The sequence below is a fragment of the Syngnathus acus genome, chromosome 24 (assembly GCF_901709675.1).
Source record: "Syngnathus acus chromosome 24, fSynAcu1.2, whole genome shotgun sequence".
NCBI classification, from domain to species: domain Eukaryota; kingdom Metazoa; phylum Chordata; class Actinopteri; order Syngnathiformes; family Syngnathidae; genus Syngnathus; species Syngnathus acus.
This window is the reverse complement of record NC_051108.1, coordinates 3,658,865-3,680,826: the sequence shown is the minus strand read 5'-3', so window position 1 is coordinate 3,680,826 and position 21,962 is coordinate 3,658,865. Positions and strand designations below refer to the sequence as shown.

Sequence of the window (21,962 nt, the reverse complement as noted above, 5' to 3'; positions counted from 1 at the left end):
CGTTTGCCAGTTTTAGAAAAGTTGACAGTTAATTCGGACTCACTTACGCGCAACAGTGCACGGCAGTCCAAAAAAAAAAAACATCAACTAAATTAACATTACGGGTGTTATCCGCCACTTTTCGGAGGCTGCTCCTTAATTTAGCGAATTAGCAACTGCGTGGAATTGGGCGGAGGCTCATTGGATGGGACAATCAACGCCATCAGCTACCCGAAAATCTGCGCCATTGCCAAAATAACAACAAAAGGTGAGAAATTGTACATAAGACAACATTCTTTTAATGTAAACATTTTTTTAGTGCTTCCCGTTTTTGAAACGTCAGAAGGCGCTTGTAGCCACATTTGTGCTCGTTGTTCGTCACGGGTGAAGCTAATGTAGTTTTACTACCAGAAGGCCGCGCGGAACACGAGGAATGTCGCTGAAATTGACTGTTGGAAAAAGAACCAAATATGAGTGTTGTACAAAAGAAAATACACCTATCGGTCCGCTGCAGAGATTTTCGTCATAATGTCTATTTATTGCGATACAGCCTCTGTTTCTGTAGCTCATCGTTGTATTTGCATGCAGTCAATGCCTCAATGAAATCAAATGCATTCACTCAGTACAATTCCAAATCTTTATTTAAATTGGCAATTACCACAGTACTAAACATTTGCAAATATATACAGAGTTGTGCTTATAAGTCTACACAACCAAGCAGAATTTGTGAAATGTGGCATGTTTAGTTTGCTGTGAGTATGTAAATGGCATGTTTAGTTTGCTGTAAGTATGACTGATCACTGAACTGGCTTCTTTTGTTGCTACTGCCTATCTCAATTATATTGTCAATGAATAAATGAATTGGATAGAAAACAAGTTGAGGGGGAAAAAAATTTGATTTTTATGTTTAATCATGCAGCCCCAACTAATGATCTTAATGTAATCGATTTACAGTACGTGCATATATTCTTTTCAGATCATCCATCGCTCTCACACAACAATTGAAAGTGACAAATGATGACGAATGAGTGAAACTGCAGCAATGTCATCCATCCCTCCAGCACAAGGCTCTGACGTAACAATCTTGATCACAAAAGTTGACTCATATCCCGTTTGTACATTCATAGAATTCTGGGCCAACTTTGGCCTGGCTAGTGCCACAGATTATCAATCTCTGGCCGAAAATATTCAATCTCCTGTAAATATATTTCAGGAGTTTGAAGGAAATCCTGGTGACTTGTGCTTAATTCACATCGATGGTACATGGTATAGATCCCGCATAGTCACAAGAAATGGATCCAACTGCCAAGTCTTGCTCATTGACAAAGGGATCACTTGTAGTACTTCCACAAAGTTATTGGCTTGGGGAAAGAAGGAGCACTTCCGCCTACCACCTGAAGTGGAGCTTTGCGTGCTTGCCAATATATGGCCACACGCTCCAGAAAACAGATGGTCTCCATTCGCCCTCGAATTCATGCAGACTCTTCGAGGCAAGACAGTAAAAGCACATGTGCAAGATGTACTCGTAAAACAAAGAAAATTTCTTCTGGACATACCATACATAACCGGACAAATGTATGAAATGGGATTAGCAAAGAAACTGGACCCAAGAATGTTCTTGGATTTTGTTCTGTTACCAGATTCTAAAACTGAAGCTGAAAAGTTTCATCAAACCTCCATAGGTGAAATTGAGCAACTACACAAGAAAGATCTGTACATGTTTCCAAAGTTGTCCACAGGAGCTGTGGAGACTGTTGTAGTCACCGAAGTGACCAATCCACAGCGTATCTTCTGTCAGTTGAAGATTTTTACTGAAGAGTTGAAGGGACTCTCGGAGCAAATCACACAGCGCTGCAAGGGCAGGATGGTCAGTTGTACCGTGGGTCCTGAAATGATCGGCTTTCCTTGTGCTGCAAGAGCACATGATGGCAATTGGTACCGCTCTCTTCTTCAACAAGTATTTCCAGGAAGCCAACTGGCGGAAGTACTGAATGTTGACTATGGTACAAAACAAGTGGTTCAAATAGAAAATCTAAGACCACTGGCTCCAGAGTTCTTCAAAATGCCCGTTGTGACCTATGTATGCTCACTCTATGGAATTTATGACAAGGGGGTTGGATGGACAAGCAAGCAGATAAACTACCTCAAATCCCTACTCCTGCACAAGACTCTCATTGCTAAATTCCAGTATCAAAGTATTGCAGAGGGTGTTTACTATGTTACACTCTATGGTGATAAAAATATAAACCTCAACACCATGTTTTGTTCTCAGGAGAACTCTCTGCTGGAGAGCAGAGAAACACTTTGTGATTATCCAACTAGAAATATGACTTACCGCATCCATCATCCACCCCAGTTTCAGATTACTGAAGGAACCATGCTACCTTCTGGCCTGACCAATGTGGTTGAAGCTAAGACTGAGAGACTTGACACGGTTGAGAACATTTTACCCGGCTCTTGTCATGTGGCACGCGTATCTCACGTATCCCACCCAGCCGAGTTTTGGATCCAAATGCAAAACTGTGCAAACGAGCTTGATGAATTAATTGAGAATATTTTCCAGTTGTACAAATCTTCAGACGGTAAACATGTGACGGAAGCACCTGCTCTCGGTGCCTGCTGTGCAGCCAAAGCGTCCGATGGGAATTTCTACAGAGTTATCGTGTTAGAAGTCGGAGAAACAAAAATCAAGGTGTTCTTCATGGATTATGGAGACACAGAAGAGGTTGATGGCAGGGACATCAGAACTCTTCCTGATGCGTTAAAACAAATCCCACGGCTTGCACTGAAATGTTCCTTAGCAGGCCTCAGGCCAAAAGGTCTCGGATGGAGTTCTTCTGCCATTAAGGTTTTCATCAAAATGATCACAGACAAACTGCTCAATGTCCATGTAATGGAAAAACACAATGATACCTTTGTGGTAACATTGACAGACCCCAAGTCCCAAGAAGAAAAAGATATTGGCAGGCTACTGTGTTCTTCTGGCCTTGCCGAATACGACGAGATGAAAAAGACATCTCGGATCTCCACTGAAAAATCCGAAACTGGATTCTTGAAAGAAAGTGGGGCTTCTTTTAAGACCCAGGATAAAATCCATTCCCCATCCGAAGACCTTCAAATTGCAAAGTTCAAGGAAAACATGTTTACCGTTGGCAGCATCCTTGATGTCAATGTGTCGTGCATCGAGAGCCCAAATTCTTTTTGGTGTCAACTCGTTAAATACTCTGACAAGCTGCAATCGCTGATGTACGACATGCAGGCACACTACGCGGGCAGTATTTTCGAGCCTCTTCGAGAAACAGCGTGTGTTGTTCGACACCCTCAAAGTGGATGTTGGTACAGAGGTCTTGTGATTCGCAAACACCAAACAACTCATGTGACTGTTCTCTTTGTGGACTACGGTCAAACGACGACCGTCTCTCTCCACAACGTGAGGAACATCCGTTGTGAATTTTTTGATCTGCCCAGTCAAGCTTTTCGCTGCGGTCTCTACAACCCCCTGGAGGTCATGTCAGTTGAAAAAAATTGGAACGATAAGGGGAAGGAAAAGTTTCTCAACTTTGTCAAAACAGCTACCTCCAACTTTGTACCATTAAAGTGTACAGTCTATGCAGTCATGTACAACGAAGAGAAACTAATTGTCAACATTGTGGACCTAGAAACTCCCTTTGAGAGCATTTGCACCAGTATGGCCGAACTTGCCCTTTTCACACCTGGGAGGAAGGTGCACGAAGCATCTTACCGCTTGGACACGTACTACCACTCAACACACAACGTCAAGGTCGGAACCGAAGAGCAAGTCACAGTCACGTGTGTAAACAGTGTCGGTCAGTTCTACTGCCAACTTGAGAAGAATGCTGATGCACTGAAGGATCTTAACAAGACGGTCAACAATCTCTGCAGTCAACTTGGCAATGTCAAGCCACCACCATTATTTCAAAAATTGTGCTTTGCAAAATATACTGACGGGCTGTGGTACAGGGCACAAATCAAGGCCACTCAGCCATCCATCCTGGTTCACTTTGTCGATTACGGCAATACAGCCGAAGTGGACAAATCGGACTTGATTCCGGTGCCCAAAGAGGCCAAGGACATAATGTCTGTCCCTGTCCAAGCAGTCATGTGCCGACTCTCTGATGTCCCACTTTATGTTCCCAGTGAGGTGAATAACTGGTTTGAAAAATCTGTGACAGACTGTCAATTCAAAGCACTAGTTTTAGCCAGAGAACCTGATGGGAGTCTCCTGGTTGAACTTTACCACAATGGAACTCAAATCAATTCGAAAATGAAGGACATTTTTCGACTCCAGAAGCACACTGATCCCTACCAGCATCCGAAAGCTCCTCAGAATGCAAACCGGGGCAAAGAAGCAATGTCCCTTTCTCCTCAAGTCATCCAAAAAGACAATACACCTGACCCCAAACCAGCACATCAAGCGACACGACCTTCAAGAGCCAATTTGCAGACTGAACAGACAGTTAAAAACGCCTCAAAAGAACTGTATCGACCACCAAATCAAAGGCAAAATCAGAACAAGCACATTCGTAATACTGAAAATACAGAAAATCTCCCAAACTCAACATTGGACACCAAATCACCACCAAAACATGGCAACCTGCTTCCCCAAAGCGATGATCCAAAACTTCCTAAACTCGAAGACTTGCCCAAGAATTCAATCACATTGGATATGGAAGCAGATGTTTATATTTCACATTACAACAGCCCAACAAGTTTCTATGTACAGCTTGTGAGAGAAGAGGATGAAATATTTTCCCTCCAGGACAAGCTTAACGACCCACCATCCACTCCCAAAATCAGCATCACTAAGGTAGATGTAGGTGACCTAGTTCAAGCTGTGTTTCCTGATGATTCCTTGTGGTACCGGGCAGTTGTGAAACAAGTGCTCTCTAATTCTTTGGCTCTTGTAGAGTATGTTGATTTTGGTGACATGGCGGAGTTAGCGTTTTCCAAACTAGCCAAACTCAATCAGGCTTTTGTGCAGTTGCCAAGGTACAGCACACATTGCATGCTGAGTAAAGCCGGGTCTTTGGAGCCACTTGATGCTGAAGTGGTGTCCACTCTGAGAAACCATATTGGATCAAATGCAGAGAAAATTCTGAAATGTCAATTTGTCCAGCTGTCAGATGTAAAGTGGCGAGTTACTCTTGAGGATAATGGTGTGCAGGTCACATGTCAAGCACCAGCAGGATGTCCTGACATCCCATCGGACAGTGAGCACGAGATGGAAAACAGCTCGGAAAACTCACCGAATTTCAATTCTCTCTGTTATCAACATTTAAAATTTACAGAGGGACAACAGCTTGACGTTTACATCTCTGTTTTTTGTGACGCTCATAAATTTTGGTGTCAGCTCGCCGACACGCTCGCCCTGGATGAGATATCCAAAAGTCTTTCGGAAATCGGAAATGCGGCTTATGACACACGTGCTCTCTCACCTGGCACACCCTGCATTGCATTTTATGCAGAGGATCAACTTTGGTACCGTGCTGAAGTACTCGGTAAAGATGGAGATGTGCTGTCAGTTGTGTTTGTGGACTATGGAAACACAGCCGAAATTACCGGCACAGACGTGAGGGAAATAACCCCTGACCTTTTACAAACTCCATTACAGGCATTTCTGTGTAAGCTTGAAGGTTTCGATGAGTCTCATGGCTCCTGGAATGCTGGAGCTTCCGATGAATTGTTTTCAATTGCACAAGACAAACTCTTGCAGATGACTGTCACCAGAGAAGATGGAAAAAACATGTACGTTGTGAAGTTGGAGTGTGAAGGTCAAAGGCTAAATGAGACTATGAAAAAGTGGTGGATGACTCCCACACTGGAAAATAAACCGGACGTCGGAAAGCACATGCTGGATGAAAAACTCGACTCAATTGATGCGTCTGGCAAGAAAACAGAAAATGAAACCCCTAAGAGTGAAAACACAAGAGGAGCTGCTCACGTTGGGATGGATCAGAATTATGCTGTAGTAACAAGTACTCCAAAGGACTTTCGAAGCCATGTGAATTTTCTTCACTCTTCAATCCTTTCGACTGTGGAAGAATTGTGTGTGTCTGAAATTCGGAGCCTAAATGAAACAAGTGAAGAGGTAAACACGGTCGCCACTCTATTGATTCCTGAGATCGAAACCAGCGTTTCACAACTTGATAGTGGAATACAAGAAAATGTGTTGCCCCTGAAAACCTTTGAAAAGAACATCATTGAGAGTGACCAAGACTTCGTTGAGGCCGCGAATGAGTCTGGGATTCCATGGACTCCATTTGAAGTGGCGGATAACCTCGTGTGCGACTGCTCTGTTGTCGGGACCTGTTCTGATGGTAAGTCCTTTCTGTCGGCTTGTGGAAATGCTAGCCGTAAGTGGCTGGTGAGCAAAAAAAAGTTCATGTCGAGCCCTGGATGGATGTCACATGTTTGATAATATTGTATGTTGTTTTTCCAGATCCAAATGTTTCGACTGATGACAAGAAAGTTGCAAATCCAGCTATGAGTGGGAAAAATGTGACAATGGTAAATTGTATACTTTGGACTCGTACATGCTTTGCGTTGAGTGTCGATGGAATATTTTACTGACACATTTTTAGAAGTAATGAATTACTCATGGAACATTATAAGAATAATGAAATTTGCTCTAAAGTATTAAACACTATGACCGAGTAAAATCAGGATCATCTGGTTGACTGGTTCTAAAGACTAAGTTCTCATTATCATGCATGCGGATAATTAACTTATTCACTGTTTAGTTCTTTCAATCGATGGGAAAATCTCTGAGTGGTTCAAACACCCGTTTCAATGCCAATGTCGAGAAATTGACACCAAAATATATTTTGTCACCTTTTAAAGGTCTGTCTTGATGCTGTCGTGAACAACGTGGTCCCTGAGGAGACAGCTGTTGACACCTCCGAAGGATCTGAACTGGTATCATGCTATTTTTTTTAAACACTGCACTATAATAATAATATATAAAAGTCCATTTTTGATTTCCTGTCAAGTGAAGAACATCATTTTAATGATTATCAATAAATTCTCATTGACATTTGTCCGGTGTTGCTGTCTTGTAGATTCCAAGTGAATCTTTTCTTGTGCCTGTTGTTCAGCAGTTACAAGGTAAGCATTTTTCCTAAACACAGTTGTGCAATAATTTGTAAAGAACACAAAAAAAAAAAATGTCGAGGCACCACTGTATTCAAATTTCTTGATGGTGAATTCTCTCAAGCGTGGGAGCTCACAATGCTGGATATTGTTTGTCGAACAGATGCCCCAGAACAGCAAAATGAAGATGATGTCATCCCACAGCATGAGGATACACACGCAAAAGAAATGGTACCGCCAACTCTCTTTTGTCCCTCTTGCAATTGCTCATGCAATAATCTTTTCTCTTTTAGAACGCTGCTACAATTCCGAATGAGACGTTTGAAGAGAATGCTTCTTCAGGTTTGTTCTTGTCAGCTCCAAATATTAAAACGCAGGAAAACTCCTCATTTAATAGTGTTGTTAAAAGATGGATCTTTTATTGCCCACTCAGATCCTCCTCCTTTTGACACTGACATATTCAGCGAGTCACATATCGGCACAGTTTCCGTTCCAGACGTAGCAGTAAGTTCATTTGCACTTTTCTAAATTTTGCTTGTTCGAGAAATGTCATTTAGGTTTTGTTACTTTTTTAGGGTGCCTTGGCTGAGAAGGTGATCGATTCTGATGAGGCGTTGACAGGTATGATGTGATGAAATTGTCTTCCATGAAGCTTTTTGACATGCCATGTGATGACAATCCAGTAGGGAGCAGTATTTCCACCACTGCTGCTACCCTATAAACTTTCCTAAAAAAAAAAAAAGTCAAACTGAAACACTTACAAAAACCTTAAAGATATGTACATAATCTTTCTGCCTGAAAAACAAGATTAAATCATCTAACGTCACATTTGCATTTCAGATCCCGATGAACAGAGTGATGGTGTAATGACTGCGAGAAATCGTTGTCACATCAGTGTGACACGGGAGGAAATGGTATTTTGCATCACACTGAATTTCCACATGACTTGCGTACATACCTGCAGTGTTTTGTTTGTTTCACTCTGCGTTGAAGTCATAACCTAAGGCAAGGATGGGTCTTTTTTTTTTTTTTGCAGAGGGCCAAAGCAACTTGCTAACCTCGCCTTGGGTTTATCATTTAGAAAACATGATTAAAAATAGGAAACACAATTTTTACCGGACATTTGTTGCATGTCTTGCACTGTACAAAAGCACATCTAAGATCTATTTAATATTTATTGTAGGTCCCAAATGAACCCCTGCTTCCGTTTGATTCTCCTATTGAGCAAGTAATTGGTAAGTTATGTGCAATGTTAATGGCACAATATATGTACTGTACTGTATGGTCAACCAAAACAGGACTTTACTCTCTTCTTGATGGGAATGTTTTTTTTTTCTTTCATATTTTGATCAAGATGAACATTTGCCATAGGTTCATGCTAACGTTTACATCCAATATTTAAAAACTGTCTTGACAGCTCTATCGTTTGACGCGGAGGCAGGATACCACACACATCTCTGTCCAGACGAGGTAGTTAATATTCGATGAATGAAACCATTTTGAGTCACAAGCATACACTGATGCTCCTACTTTTCAGAAGGATGTTGAGGAGGTGATCTGTCTTATCAAAGACATGCGTTTGACCGATGCCCACAACAAGCAAGTTTATGAGGCTGCCATGCTCGGTAATAATAGACTTGGATTCTCTATGAAGAGAAACAATGGCTACATGATTAACATAGATCCTCACATGGTTTGTAAAATGTGATGCTAACAATTTCCTGTTGTAGACCAGGAAGAGGTGGACCTGGAGAATTGGGATGACAAGGTAAGATGATTCTCTCAATTGCTCGTTTGAATTCTCAGTGAACGATTGATTTGTTTTCAATGATAACCAATTATCATAATTTAAGTTTGTCCCATACCTCTCCTCTGTAGTTAAAACACAATGTGATTATTTTTCCAAGGATTCCAGTGATGCGGGAAATGCTGGTCCATTGTCCCCTGATGACAGTGCTGGTAAGTGTAGAGAAAATGTGTTTTTAAAAAAAGTATGTTATCACACCTACAGTTAGAAAAGATTCCCCACAAATCCCCCATGGAAAGTATAAGCGGGTTGAAAAAAAAATGGATATATGGGTGTCAACTGAATCAGGTGAAAAGCCATTTGCCATTTTACTTTTGATATCTGATTTAATAAACTTACAGCAATTGATAACATATTTGATAAAAGGCATTATTAATTAATGATGGCACGCTGAAATGTCATGCATTTGGATTCAGGCTGCAATTGCCTGTCCCATCACAGGAAATGAATATGGTACAATAAATGTTCAATTAATTATGGATATAAAGTAATCATTAATTGCTGTCATGTAAAAACATTTCTCACTTTATGAAATATTTTTAGTACAACTGTAGCCTCAGTCTCTATGGCCATTACTTTAGCACACATTGTGTTTTTCGTCAGTGATCATGATGTGCATTTTTCTTTTCTTTTAGGTGATGTCTTGTCAGACCCAATTCAGTTGCCTGTGGTCGTCAAGGATGAGACAGAGGAGTGAGAGCCAATACATTTTGTTCTTGAAGTTTTCTCTGTGTTTGGTGTGAGAGTTGCACAAATGTTATTAGTAAATGTTTTGGTTTGCACTTTCCTTTTTGGTTAATGAGCATTGAAAATAAGACTGATTACAAAACTGGTTTATTACAGTGTGCACAAAAAATAGACTACAGTAAATAAAATAAATGCCGAGAGTTCAACATACATTTTTAGATGTACTGTACAATTATTCACAGTTCCTCCTCATTGATACATATAGCCACATTTTGTTTATTGATTTGGCTCATGATTTAAAAAAAAACAAAATTCACATGCATACGCATACACACCAAATATGATGGTTGAATTTTGGAGGAGCTATGCGAGGTTTCAGTAACAACACAAACTATTACAGGACATATTTTGATTTTTTTTTTTTTTAAATTAAAATGCTGGTGAATTTAAAGAGATAAATAATACTTTGAAGAGGTCAGTTATGTTCATAAAGAAATGTTCTTAAAATGTTACTTTGCTTAACATTGTGGGGTCATATCAAGTGTTCACAGTGGCTTAATGTCAGATGGCTGACTGAAGCAAAGTGACATTAGTTCCTGGAATGAGGTTTTCGTCATTCCCTTCAATCAGATGGTCCCACTGATTAAAGTTCTTTTTCAAACCTTGGAGAAAATAAATAAATAAATTTCAGACACTATTCACATTTGAATGAACAGGTTTTGGTTAACATTAGTTTTACCCAGGTGCCGTTGCAGAAATGCGAGCGATGCTTTGTTTGAGAGGTCGATCCCAATTGCTGGGTCGATGTCCCCTCTGAGCTTCATCAACTTGCCGATCAAATTTCCTGCCAGAAAGGTGAAGTCTGGGAAAGACTGGTGCACTGACCCTCTGAAGGAACAAAGGCAGCAAAATCCATCAGAAAAGAAATCGCCGCTAACAGTGTTGTTTTCTACTCATGCTACCTGATGGTCATCATTTTTCTCTCGATGTCTGACGAGTCCAACTTTTTGATACGCTTAATGTTCGCTGGCCAGTGGAACTTCTCAGAGTTGATAAAAAAGATGGGCTGATTCACTTGGGGGAAGATTTCATCTTTTAACGGGAACATCCAGGCATCCAGCGCGACAGCACACCTAAAAAGGGAGATCAAGGTAGAAGAGCGTTATCAAGGATGCAAAAAAAATTATTTTTAACATGATTTCAACAAACTCCTTATTGTGGTTATTGATATTTGGTGCAGGTATGATGCAGTTGGAAGAAGCATGGAGAGAAGATTATGGGCCTCTCACCAAATGTCAGCTGTGATAGGATCCAACTTATGGCCTTTAATAGATGTGAGGAACTACACTTACTTGAATTTTGCCTCTCTGGCTAGAGTTTCGATGACGGTCGCTCCCCCAAAGGAATGGCCCATTATAGCTACTCTGCCAAGATCCATTGAGTTCTGTATTGAGCAGGACATTTTGATACAAGGTATCACACAAAAATCAACTATGTAAAGCAATTAGGATTTAAAATATACAGTATTCCCACAGAAACCATTGAAATTGACACATAAAACTATTAATGTGAATTAAATCCACGTTACCTAAAACATTATTGTGGTGGCTTAACTTTTAATTGACACAGAAAAGGTAACATTTATGCATAGCCAACAAAAAAGTCCTTGACCTAAGCATTATGAAGATGCTAATAATAATAAAAAAAATTAAGTTACCTCCAAGGTCTTCCAGTCAAATTGTGTATGCAAAACATTTTCCATCGGAAGCCCTGAGTTTATGTCTGCAAGTTTCTGAAGTGCGCGGACGCATTCATCAGCCCTCTGTTGTACCTGGAAAAGACAGAAGGTTCTTACACCTTACTAATCAAATCAACTTTGTATATTTCACCGCTCCAGATGTCTGAGCATACTTGCTGATATCTGAGGGGGAATTCTTGCTCCCCTTGTTGCAGACTCCTGTAGTACATCCACTCCCTCACCAGGGTGTCTGTGAGGGAAGTTTTCAAGGAATTTTCATTGGTTGTCTCCATTTCGTACTTTTGTTGTAAAGTAAATGTGGCTGAAGCAGATTGGTCTCTGCGGGAGAGAGATAGAGAGGCACATGTTTTTTGTTTTTTCTTGACAAACTTCACTATAATCCAAAGAGTAACACTACATTTGAGAGCTTGGTCACATGCTCTTCCAACTGATCAAAATCACATGTGTGCATAAGACAGACCAAATATGGGCTGCAAATGTGCACCCAAGAATAGATTTCCTAAAATTGTCCCATTATACAACACAATTAAAATAGAACGCATATTGCTGATTCATGACATTGAAGAAGTTCCAATCCACATGGTTCATTTGTGAATTTCCTGTATGCATGTTCACTATCAGGATCACCGGAAAGAGGGATGTTAAAAAAAAAAAAAAAAAAGATAACCATGCTGTAAATTTGCACTACTTGAATGAACTATTTTTGGTCAGAGTTGTAGACAGTGATAGTAAGTTAAATGTACAGTGTACACATACCTGTGTTCCACAGAGGCCACAATGAAGCCTTGAGAGGCGAGTTCTGTACATATACAAGAATACAAAGTCCTAAAAAAAAAGGGGAGGAAAAAAAACAACTCAGATCATTCCTAAAAAAATTAAATGTGTCAAATTCCAACAAGAATAGTACCTGAAGGCCCCCAAACCATGTGAGAAGATCACTACTGGGCATTTTTCATTTGCACTAAATGGAGCGTCCAAGTAGGCTGGAATCTTAAATGACCCTGGAAAAAAAAGTTTGACAAATGACATGTTCATCCATGGCCAATCTCAAGGTTTAAGATTTTTAAAACATAACATTTTCTTCCTCAATAAATTTATTTTAAAGACAAAGTGTAATAGTGAATGGGCTTAAATTTGCTATATGTCATGATGAATTACCAAAGAGGAAGTTGAATATTCTTTCACCAAAAGTCCTGTTGATTTTCATAAAGTCTGCCAGTCCGTTAAAGTACTCTATGCTCGGAATCCAGTTTGGCAACTCTGATTTGTCCGTCTTCTGGCAAGGATAGTAAAGGCGGAAGAAGCTGCCCTGTTGGCAACACAAATGCAGAGATATATTACATAAAAAAATCACACTGGCTGTTGTTCTTCCTCATCTTGAACTTTACCTGCACTGTGTGATCCATCATAAAGTCAGTACATCCTGCAGCATTTGGGCCCTTGGGTGGAGGGATTTCCAGGTTGTTACAGAACACATTTCCCATATCTGATTCTTTTAATTTTACACCTCTGAACTGTGGACAAAATTAGGACATGGATTGTGTCAAGTTAAAAGGATATACGTGTTTTATATGCAAGAAAACAAGTATTGCTACATGAAACAGGTGATGACATGTTTAGGAATTTGGTGAAATTTCTTTGGCGATCATAAGTTTGAAACTCCCAATAAACAACCAACAAAGATCTATGATCTTACATTAAATGTGACATAAAAGGTTATAAATCCACGTAGCTTTGTAAGCGGAGACATGATTGATACCGTTACAACTAAACTGGATATACGAACGACAATGAAGGATAAACTCAAGTAAAGTTTGAATTTAGAAAAAATAGAGGGACATACTGTCCTTTAAAAAAAACGATCTTGAAACAAAAGTGACAGCTTACCTGGCGAGGTAAATCCTGATCGAGTACTACTGGGCAAAGTTTCCACAATCCATGTCGCAACATTCAAATGACTTGACTTTGTCCAGTTCGAAATGTGAGTCACGAGGGAGTGGTTTGGACAGGTTCGAATCCCCTAACCCACGACTCCAGCATCGGAAACCTTACAATAAAATCATAACTCTTTCGGAACTCGTACTACCCGCACCGTTATAAACATAGTGTACGATTCGAATTATAAACGTCTCTATACAATTAGACGCATTTAGCCCGTCTAAATAAATATTACATTGTTCACATCCGTAGATTCATACTAAACTACATGCCAGCGTAAACAATACACGAGCGTAACGTAACTACACTAAATACCGGAAGTATGACTGTAACACTGTAAGCCTGCATTCTTCCGGCAGGCGATAGGTAGCGCTATTGTCTTTGGCGTTTGTATACATTTGCCCAATTAAGCCAGCGAAGAAGAAGATGGTTCAACGCTGAAGTATTACCCATACAGTTTTCCCTATGCTTATGGTGTACTTATTGGTTCAAAAATGAAATTGGTAAGTAATAAGTATTGTTTGTGTGATAAAGTGACTGAATAGAGTAGAATTACTGGCATGTCGTACCAGGTGTTGTTAGCTTAGCACCTAGAAGCCACAACATTCATGTTTGGAGCTCTGAAGATGTTGCCGTTTTAATATGCTACCGCTCTACAGACTTATTTCTGGGCAGTTGATGATATTTTTTTTCCCTTCCGATCTGTTTCTATTAGTATTGTCTGTCTGGTCATCCTACGCTACCCTGCAATGTACTCAAATTTAAATCGACCACTATCATGCTGGATTGTGGACTGGACACCACGTCTGTCCTCCACTTCTTGCCTCTTCCCCTTGTGCATAGGTGAGTAATAATGTCAGGCTATTGTTTCTTTGTTGATTATATTCGCCACTGATTCTGTGATAGTTAACATTTTAAATAACAGTAGTACAATATACTATTTTCCACTTCCAGCCAAAGACTCTCAAAGCTACCAGGTTGGAGCGCGAAAGATGGAACAATAAACTTGGAAAAGGTGCATTCTGACTAATTTTTGTCTTAGTTTTGTGCTGTCAGACTATTTGTGGACTGTGAAATGACTCTCTCACATACTGATATTTCCAGGAGCTGAAAGAGTGTGCCGGCAGAGTGTTTGTGGACTCGCAGCCGGAGTTCTGTCTCCCTGAGGTAATGCATTAGAAATTGTTTGTATGCAAACTTTAATGGGGTTTTTTTGGCAGGTGAGGTCCTGCTCCATATTAAATAATAATAGGGGATGTAAATAAGCTTCATTTATGATCCCCCTCTCCTCCCGCTAAATAAATAACAGAGGGAACTGCTGGACCTATCAACCATCGACGTCATCCTGATCTCCAACTACCACTGTATGATGGCCCTGCCCTACATCACAGAAAACACAGGCTTCACTGGCACAGTGTATGCCACAGAGCCCACCCTGCAGATAGGAAGGTAAAAAGACATTATATTACTTTATATATTTCTGAGGTTTAAATTGCTTCTGTAAATATAAATTCTAGTTGTTTGTGTTTTAAAGTATTACTTTCTTTTTTTTTTTTTTGTTCAGACTGCTGATGGAAGAGCTAGTGAAGTTCATGGAAAGAGTTCCCAAGGCTCAGTCTGCCACCTCCTGGAAGAAAAAGGAAATACAAAGGTATCTTAACCCGTGCTTTTTTTTCCCTTCCTTCTGGTATTTGCTTTGTGTTCTCCAAAAAAATCAAATTGCTGTTATTCATTTTTCTGCATACTCATATACGTGAAGTTCAATTTGAATTTTATTTACAAGGTTGCTTCCTGGTCCACTAAAGGATGCAGTTGATGTTTGGACGTGGAAACGAAGCTACGGTATGCAGGAGGTCAACTCTGCCCTCAGCAAAGTGCAGCTTGTGGGTTATTCACAGAAAGTGGTAGGAAGCTGTCTTCATTTTTGTCATCCAAGCGTGCGTTTACACATACTCATGCACATTTTTCTTTTTTTTCCTCTTCAGGAGTTGTTTGGGGCTGTACAAATCTCCCCATTAAGCTCTGGCTACTCATTGGGCAGCTCCAACTGGATCATCCAGTCCCATCATGAGAAAGTGTCCTACGTGTCCGGGTCGTCCCTCCTCACCACGCACCCACAGGTAGGCAGTAAACCATTCCGCTGTGGTCGGAAGCTAAGTAGTCTTTCTTCTTCCTCAGCCCATGGACCAAAGTTCCCTGAAGAACAGTGACGTTCTCATTCTGACAGGCCTCACCCAGATGCCCACTGCCAACCCTGACGGCATGCTGGGAGAATTCTGCAGCAATTTAGGTTGGCTGAAATGTGCCGACTAGCTACTTTGTGGCGCAGCAAAGACGCATCTTGCGATGATTTAATTATTTGTCACGTGTGCCTTGCAGCCATGACCATTCGCGCCGGTGGCAATGTGCTTGTGCCGTGTTATTCTTCTGGGGTGATTTATGACCTGCTCGAGTGTCTGTACCAGTTCATCGACAGCGCCAACCTGGGTACCACCCCCTTCTACTTTATCTCCCCTGTCGCCAACAGCTCCCTGGAGTTCTCTCAAATCTTTGCCGAGTGGTGAGAACATGGACAGTTTTGTTTTCTGCACCTAGCACATAGGCTCACTTTGATTTTGTCTTATAATTTTAGGCTCTGTCACAACAAGCAGTCTAAAGTGTATCTACCGGAGCCCCCATTCCCCCATGCCGAGGTACAGCCTTGCATAACAATAATGACACATGTTATGTCGAAAAATGGCACTCGTGTGGTTTTCAGTTGATCCAAAGCAACAAGCTGAAACACTACCCCAGCATTCACGGTGACTTCAGCAGTGACTTCCGCCAACCGTGCGTGGTATTCACCGGCCATCCCTCCCTGCGCTTCGGTGATGTGGTCCACTTCATGGAGCTGTGGGGCAAATCCAGCTTGAATACCATCATCTTCACCGGTGATGAGCAAAATTTGCAAACACACACATGCCATTCATTTAAGCAGTACTGCTTTTAAGAATACTCGAAGATAAGGTTGTCGTTCGTTTGTGCCGACAGAACCTGACTTCTCCTACTTGGATGCTTTGGCCCCCTACCAGCCACTGGCCATGAAATGTGTTTACTGTCCCATTGACACGCGTCTTAACTTCCACCAAGTTTCAAAGCTGCTCAAGGAGGTCCAGGTAAGACGTTGCACCACCATAGTGAGGTTTTACAAATGCTGTACAGTTTTAAAACAATGTATATGCACAGATTTCTCCAACATCAGACAGACTTGATCACAAAATAATATTGTTGTCTTAAAATACACAAAACCGTCCAACACAAACCCTCAACAGTTTCCACCTCATCACTATTGTGTAATACCTCAATTGCTGTTAAAGGAAATACCCAAACACTTGTCATATAGCCTATTAAAAGTTTTAATGACACAGAAAACCAAAATTGCTCCTAGCTTTACTGGCCTGTTGGCTAACAACACTCTCCCCGTAGCCCGTCCACGTGGTATGTCCTGAGCAGTACACTCAGCCTCCAATGACCCAGTCGCATCGGTCCGATCTGATGCTGGAGCTGCAACCCCCTCCCATGGCCTACAGGCGCTGCTCCGTCCTCAGCCTGCCCTTCAGGCGACGTTATGAGCGCGTCTATATTCTACCTGAGGTGAGACGCACTCGTCGTGAGGCAATATGTTCTACTGAATCAACTAGTATTTATTTAACTGGTACTAAGCACAAGTCAAGAGCGGGCAATTTTAAAATATTCACATATCTGCCTTTGTTCCCTAGCTGGCTAACTCGCTGGTGCCCGCCGAGGTCAAACCTGGCATCTCCGTGGCAACCGTCTCAGCCATGCTGCATTCAAAAGACAACAAGCACACACTGTTGGTAAGTCCACCATTACAAAGTGTTCACTCTCAACACCTTTGTTTTTGCACAAAAGATGAGAAAGCAGGTGCAAGGCATGTCAATATTGGAACTTTTATTGCAACTGCAATACAGGTTATATTCCCATTTTTGTATTACCAGTCAGTTCCAAAGCCTCCTCCAGCGCCCCCTACCAAGAAGAGGAAACGAGTGATGGAGGAGCCCCCAGCGGGTCAAGCGCCCAAACCCCTGCTCACAGGAGCCGTACCTCTGGAAGCCTTCCTTGCAACTTTGCAAAAGGTTGGATTGATTATCTTTCACTTCATTTGGAGTAGGAATGTTACAAAGGAGTGTTGGGCCAAAGTAAAAAGAAAATTGAATGCCCTGCAATTAAGAGTGTAAATATGTGGAAATAAACTTGTGTGTTCAAGATTTTCTTTTTTAAATACTTATTTAATACTCATTAAGGGTGAGAGGGTTGTGGAATGTTTTGGACATGGCAAAAGTTCAATTTAACAACACATCCAGCTATATACTAAGTTGAATTGTGCACTTTTACAGCATGGCATCACAGAGGTCAAAGTGGAGGAGACGGCAGACGGACACATCCTGCACTTGCAGGCGGAGGACACGCTAATTCAGCTGGAAGAGGACGGCACACACATTGTGTGCGACAACAACGAGCCTCTGCGCACGACACTGCGAGACCTGGTGCTGCGCTTCTTGCAGAAAATCTGAAAGGTTACACTAAATTTATACTGTCTTTGCTGTAAAGACCATAGATTTTGGTAAAATAGTATTTTGTAAATAAGAACTTTTTGGATAACCTTGTGTATTGGTTTGATGCATTACTTGCAGGTGTTGACATTGCTCAAAAAAGGATAGATTTTTGTCACTTGATATTTTAATGATGACTCAGCTAAAATACATTTGATCATGATATAAATGTACACTATATTACAATGTACCACTGCTGTAGTAATTCAAGTGTTGGGCAGCAGATAAGCTTTAGTGAGTGATTGTCCAATATTCCAAGCTTTTAGCTTACACACTTCAACTGCAAAAATAGCACAAGTGATTAATCTGCAAGACCCAAAATTGGTGTGGGTTATTTGTTGCGTTTCAGCGGGTCGTTACTTAAAAAACAGAGGGTGTCCATTTTGCGTGGAGGAAACAAAACAGTTGTTGCGCCACGTAGACATTGTCACAAGCGGTACATTGTAAAATCCTTTTGGCAATATTCATTTAATTCAATAAGTAACAATTCAAGACAGAATTGCCCCTTCTTTATACAAACCTATATGGATGTTTTCTAGTGTGATGTCATTGCAGTCTGTCTGGTCCAACATGAACAATATTGTCAAGTCATCCTAAGTACAGGTTTTAGGTATTAAAGCTACAGTGACAAAGTCTTACTCAGGATGCTGTGATGAGACATTCAACATTCCATGTGGACTCTTAACTTATTTAAAAGATTCCATGTCCCGTAAGGGAAGCTCAGACAGTAATCGAATCACATCTATTGTCAGTCAGAAGAGTCAATTTTGTCTTTAGTGTGCAACACGTAAGATTCAACCAAGTAAATGTGTCCTCTCTTTTTAAGCACGTTTAAGTTCATCTTCCTCCTCTACTTGGAGTCTTTCTCAGCATCCAGTAGTGCAGACTGGAGCCCCAACTTCTTTAGCTCCTCCACCAGATCGCCATTCTGGTGCATCTGGAGGAGGATGTCACAGCCTCCCACAAACTCTCCATTGAAGTAGACCTGAGGGATCGTTGGCCAGTTGGAGAACGCTTTGATTCCTGTTGGCCGCAAAAAGACATCGGTTTAACTTTCCAATAGATGTCAACAACATATGATGTGGAGCAGTGACAATTGAAGCCTTTTGCCAAACTCCTCTGAAACAACTAGATGTATTTTTGCACGTCCGATTCAGAGCACCACACCCGATGGTGCTTCTGCAAAATGCTGATAAGTAACTCGAGGTTGACGTTTGGCCCGTTTAGCCAGGAACGTTGATCACGTCACAACCGACTCCGGACGTCGACGCCGAGTATTTACAGTGTAACCGGAAACTACGACGATTAAATTAAATAACGATGAGTCATTCAGATTCGAACAAAAAATAAACTGTTAAAATAATTTCACTTGTTGCTGTTATCTAAATGTGCTGACCTTCTCTAAGCTGCTCGTCCGCCAACACATTGTACGCTGCGTAGTCGTCCACTCCGTGCATCCGCAGAATCTGGACCACGGCGTTACTAAAACCGCACATAGGCTGTTCCGGGGTCCCCTTCATAAAAACCACCACCTTGTCCTTCTTCACCATGTCGCCAAGGTCTTTCGGGGGGTTCGACGCTACGCACAAGAGCCGCGGAGAGGCCGTCCACAGGCGTCCTTCGGCTTGTCCGGGTAGAGAGTACGCCGCTCCGAACCGCAGACACCGAGAAGTATATCTTATTAAGCTATTCATGCTTCTTATTCACCCTTTAAATTAAAATACAACGAATGACGAGGCGAATGTGTGTATTTCCCTTCGACAACTAGAGTTCACTCACTACTAAGTAAAACTCAACCTTGTAACCGAGAGGCGGGACTACAATGTCTGTTGTTCATTGGTTGGAAGATACGTCGATCCTTTTTGTGACGCAAATATATTATAAAAAAAAGTTTGGAACGAGAAACAAATATTAAATAAAGTAGCTATATTAAAAACAAGCAACAACAAAAAAATCTGTCACTCGATGTAAAGATATGATAGCAATCGTGTCAGGATAACATACAAAAACAAATGCATACAACTTCCGGGTCACCCGAGCAAGAAAGCTTAAATGGTGGCTGCATTGTAAATTCAAACGTTTTCAATGTTGGCCAATTATGACCTTTCAAATTAAAAACAGAATAATTTTATATAATGAAATTGTGCAAATAAATTATTAGAAAGGCATCATAACGTAATCCGCGAGAGACAGAAGCATACGACGGCCTGTCGTCATTTTTAAACATAAATGTTTATGTATATACAAATATTGAAATGTAAATTTAACATTCACTGAATATGTTCTTCGAAGAACTGTATAACACTTTTTGTAAATAATTACAAAAACAGCATAGAAACTTCCGGGTCACTCGCGCAAGGCGGAAGTATTTGACGGCTTCCGTCATAAAGCAAGATGGCGACGCATGATGAGAAAAGCAAGAAAACAACGAAACCAGGTACAAAAAATGGGCAGCCGCTGGTCATTGCCAAAACCCCTGCCGAAGAACAACGCCTTAAGTTGGAGAGGTTGATGCGAAACCCCGATAAACCCGCTGCAATCCCGGACCGACACAAAGAATGGAACCCTCGGGCTCCGCCCGAGTTCGTCCGAGACGTGATGGGCTCCAGCGCTGGTGCGGGCAGCGGTGAATTCCACGTTTATCGCCACCTCCGACGCCGAGAGTACCAGAGACAAGACTTTCTGGAAAAGATGTCGGCGAAGCAAAGCAAGGAGCAGGCCTACCTGGACAAAGTGGTACAAAACCAACGGGAATCCGAAGAGAGGACGGCAAAGCGTAGGAAAAAGCGAGAAAAACTGAAGCAGAAAAAGCTCGTGGCGAAGAAAGCTAAACAAGATCAAAATGACGGAGATGCGACAAGCAGTCCTGATAGCAGTCAAGACGAAAAGGAGAAAGAAAAGCAGGACGAGGAGGCGGAAAAAGAGGCTGAAGACGACGCTGAGCTCCCGAGCTTCATCATGGGGAAGAAGTAGTCCATTGTGCGATGGCCTGGACACTCTTTTGAAACATTCTTGCCCTCTTTTGGACAAACGAAGGAGAAATGTGGATCATTGGAAGAACATGACATTTTACATCAAGTTTTGATGATGCGACCTGATTGAACTCTCCACAAGTACGCCAGTATGCTTGAGTCAAGAAATGTGTTATTTGGACTCTTAAATCGAGGCAGATTCTCTACTTTACCCTCATTTTGTAAATGATTTAATAAACACAAATAATGATGACAGGTGCTGGTTTCGTTCAAATGGAAAGCCATTTATTCAATGTTCTTGTATGCTTTTTGTCCTCATTGCTCCTACAATTATAGCACAAGGAGTGTTCAGATGCCGAGTGAATGTTCAAATAAATTCCCACATTCCCCATTGCTTTTAGTCATGTTTGATCCTATTGTGACATTTCTGCAGCCTTTTAATGTTGCTCCTTGCACATGTCAGTTGCTTGTGGACACAACAAGGTTGCAAAAATCAATTCAAAGAATGAAAAGGCGTTACTTCTGGAGGCTTAGAAGCATCACGTGCGATGTTCTTTGGATAAAACCCCTGCTTACCACGGCGGTGATGAGCTGTCTGTGCACATTACCTTTCTTGAGGCAGGTAGAGCAAAAGGTTGGCCACCGGATATTGTCTCAATTGGGTGAAGCGCTTCCCATTGGACACGGCTGGCCGCCACAAATGTCACATTGCAATGACTAAGAATCTATCCACCGTGGGATAGTTGGAAACTCATAATAAAAATAATAAAAACACAAATACTTGCATTTGTGTACGCATACAAAGTGAGGTTCCAATTCTAAAAGCACATGATGTTATATGCTTACACCTGGGATCGAACCAAGTTTTTGCCGAGTAAGAGCACGTGTCACTAACCAGTCGGCTATTTCGACCTGGCAACTCCTGCTCGTCAGCACTCTTTTGTACGAGTGATGTGCATTCCAGTTAAGAACTGAATCTTTAGAATCGGTTCACTCAAAAGATTTGTTCAAAAGAATCGTTCGCTACACTTTCTTATTTATTTATTCAGTTTTTTCTTTTTTACCTCATGTAGTGTACCTATTGAAGTGTACATGAG

At 41.3% G+C, this 21,962-nt stretch overlaps 5 protein-coding genes and 1 non-coding gene across 6 annotated transcripts; 4 read left to right on the top strand and 2 right to left on the bottom strand.

The window, feature by feature from the left end:
- The first annotated feature begins 1,021 nt into the window (after positions 1-1,021).
- On the top strand, positions 1,022-9,617 carry tdrd6 (tudor domain containing 6). Its single transcript, XM_037245359.1, has 15 exons — positions 1,022-6,317; positions 6,440-6,507; positions 6,841-6,915; positions 7,059-7,104; positions 7,253-7,320; positions 7,383-7,431; positions 7,523-7,593; positions 7,665-7,710; positions 7,930-8,003; positions 8,273-8,324; positions 8,507-8,559; positions 8,627-8,714; positions 8,820-8,857; positions 8,997-9,048; positions 9,532-9,617. Exons 1-15 carry the CDS (start codon positions 1,022-1,024, stop codon positions 9,591-9,593), a joined length of 6,138 nt encoding a protein of 2,045 aa, XP_037101254.1. The 3' UTR covers positions 9,594-9,617.
- A 370-nt stretch (positions 9,618-9,987) lies between these two features.
- Positions 9,988-13,603, bottom strand: pla2g7 (phospholipase A2, group VII (platelet-activating factor acetylhydrolase, plasma)). Its single transcript, XM_037244973.1, has 11 exons — positions 13,230-13,603; positions 12,731-12,856; positions 12,501-12,651; positions 12,250-12,343; positions 12,099-12,167; positions 11,495-11,660; positions 11,301-11,414; positions 10,936-11,027; positions 10,546-10,716; positions 10,323-10,471; positions 9,988-10,245 (listed from the first exon to the last, which is right to left on the bottom strand). Exons 1-11 carry the CDS (start codon positions 13,290-13,292, stop codon positions 10,145-10,147), a joined length of 1,296 nt encoding a protein of 431 aa, XP_037100868.1. The 5' UTR covers positions 13,293-13,603; the 3' UTR covers positions 9,988-10,144.
- Positions 13,604-13,666: 63 nt separating this feature from the next.
- Positions 13,667-18,526, top strand: ints9 (integrator complex subunit 9). Its single transcript, XM_037243886.1, has 17 exons — positions 13,667-13,783; positions 13,996-14,123; positions 14,235-14,295; positions 14,385-14,447; positions 14,590-14,729; positions 14,845-14,931; positions 15,064-15,184; positions 15,266-15,400; positions 15,459-15,570; positions 15,660-15,840; positions 15,913-15,973; positions 16,039-16,210; positions 16,311-16,435; positions 16,746-16,913; positions 17,039-17,137; positions 17,279-17,416; positions 17,678-18,526. Exons 1-17 carry the CDS (start codon positions 13,775-13,777, stop codon positions 17,852-17,854), a joined length of 1,977 nt encoding a protein of 658 aa, XP_037099781.1. The 5' UTR covers positions 13,667-13,774; the 3' UTR covers positions 17,855-18,526.
- On the bottom strand, positions 18,007-19,725 carry glrx5 (glutaredoxin 5 homolog (S. cerevisiae)). Its single transcript, XM_037243892.1, has 2 exons — positions 19,290-19,725; positions 18,007-18,916 (listed from the first exon to the last, which is right to left on the bottom strand). The coding sequence occupies exons 1-2, from the start codon at positions 19,585-19,587 to the stop codon at positions 18,744-18,746; spliced, it is 471 nt and encodes a 156-aa protein (XP_037099787.1). The 5' UTR covers positions 19,588-19,725; the 3' UTR covers positions 18,007-18,743.
- Positions 19,726-20,244: 519 nt separating this feature from the next.
- Positions 20,245-21,566, top strand: prkrip1 (PRKR interacting protein 1). The gene has a single exon (XM_037243891.1). The coding sequence runs from the start codon at positions 20,288-20,290 to the stop codon at positions 20,864-20,866; it is 579 nt and encodes a 192-aa protein (XP_037099786.1). The 5' UTR covers positions 20,245-20,287; the 3' UTR covers positions 20,867-21,566.
- On the top strand, positions 21,290-21,567 carry LOC119118500. The gene has a single exon (XR_005096740.1).
- The last annotated feature ends 395 nt before the right edge of the window (positions 21,568-21,962 follow it).

Coding starts and splice junctions, on each gene's coding strand:
- tdrd6 (XM_037245359.1), top strand. CDS start 1,022: ATGTCATCCATCCCTCCAGCACAAGGCTCTGACGTAACAATCTTGATC. Junction 6,318..6,439: donor TGTCGGGACCTGTTCTGATG/GTAAGTCCTTTC, acceptor TTGTTTTTCCAG/ATCCAAATGTTTCGACTGAT. Junction 8,560..8,626: donor CACATCTCTGTCCAGACGAG/GTAGTTAATATT, acceptor CCTACTTTTCAG/AAGGATGTTGAGGAGGTGAT.
- ints9 (XM_037243886.1), top strand. Junction 14,932..15,063: donor AAGAAAAAGGAAATACAAAG/GTATCTTAACCC, acceptor TTTATTTACAAG/GTTGCTTCCTGGTCCACTAA. Junction 15,401..15,458: donor TCCTCACCACGCACCCACAG/GTAGGCAGTAAA, acceptor CTTCTTCCTCAG/CCCATGGACCAAAGTTCCCT.
- glrx5 (XM_037243892.1), bottom strand. CDS start 19,587: ATGAATAGCTTAATAAGATATACTTCTCGGTGTCTGCGGTTCGGAGCG. Junction 18,917..19,289: donor GGACGAGCAGCTTAGAGAAG/GTCAGCACATTT, acceptor TGCGGCCAACAG/GAATCAAAGCGTTCTCCAAC.
- pla2g7 (XM_037244973.1), bottom strand. CDS start 13,292: ATGTTGCGACATGGATTGTGGAAACTTTGCCCAGTAGTACTCGATCAG. Junction 11,028..11,300: donor TTGACTGGAAGACCTTGGAG/GTAACTTAATTT, acceptor TGCTCAATACAG/AACTCAATGGATCTTGGCAG. Junction 10,472..10,545: donor AGAAAAATGATGACCATCAG/GTAGCATGAGTA, acceptor TTGTTCCTTCAG/AGGGTCAGTGCACCAGTCTT.
- prkrip1 (XM_037243891.1), top strand. CDS start 20,288: ATGGCGACGCATGATGAGAAAAGCAAGAAAACAACGAAACCAGGTACA.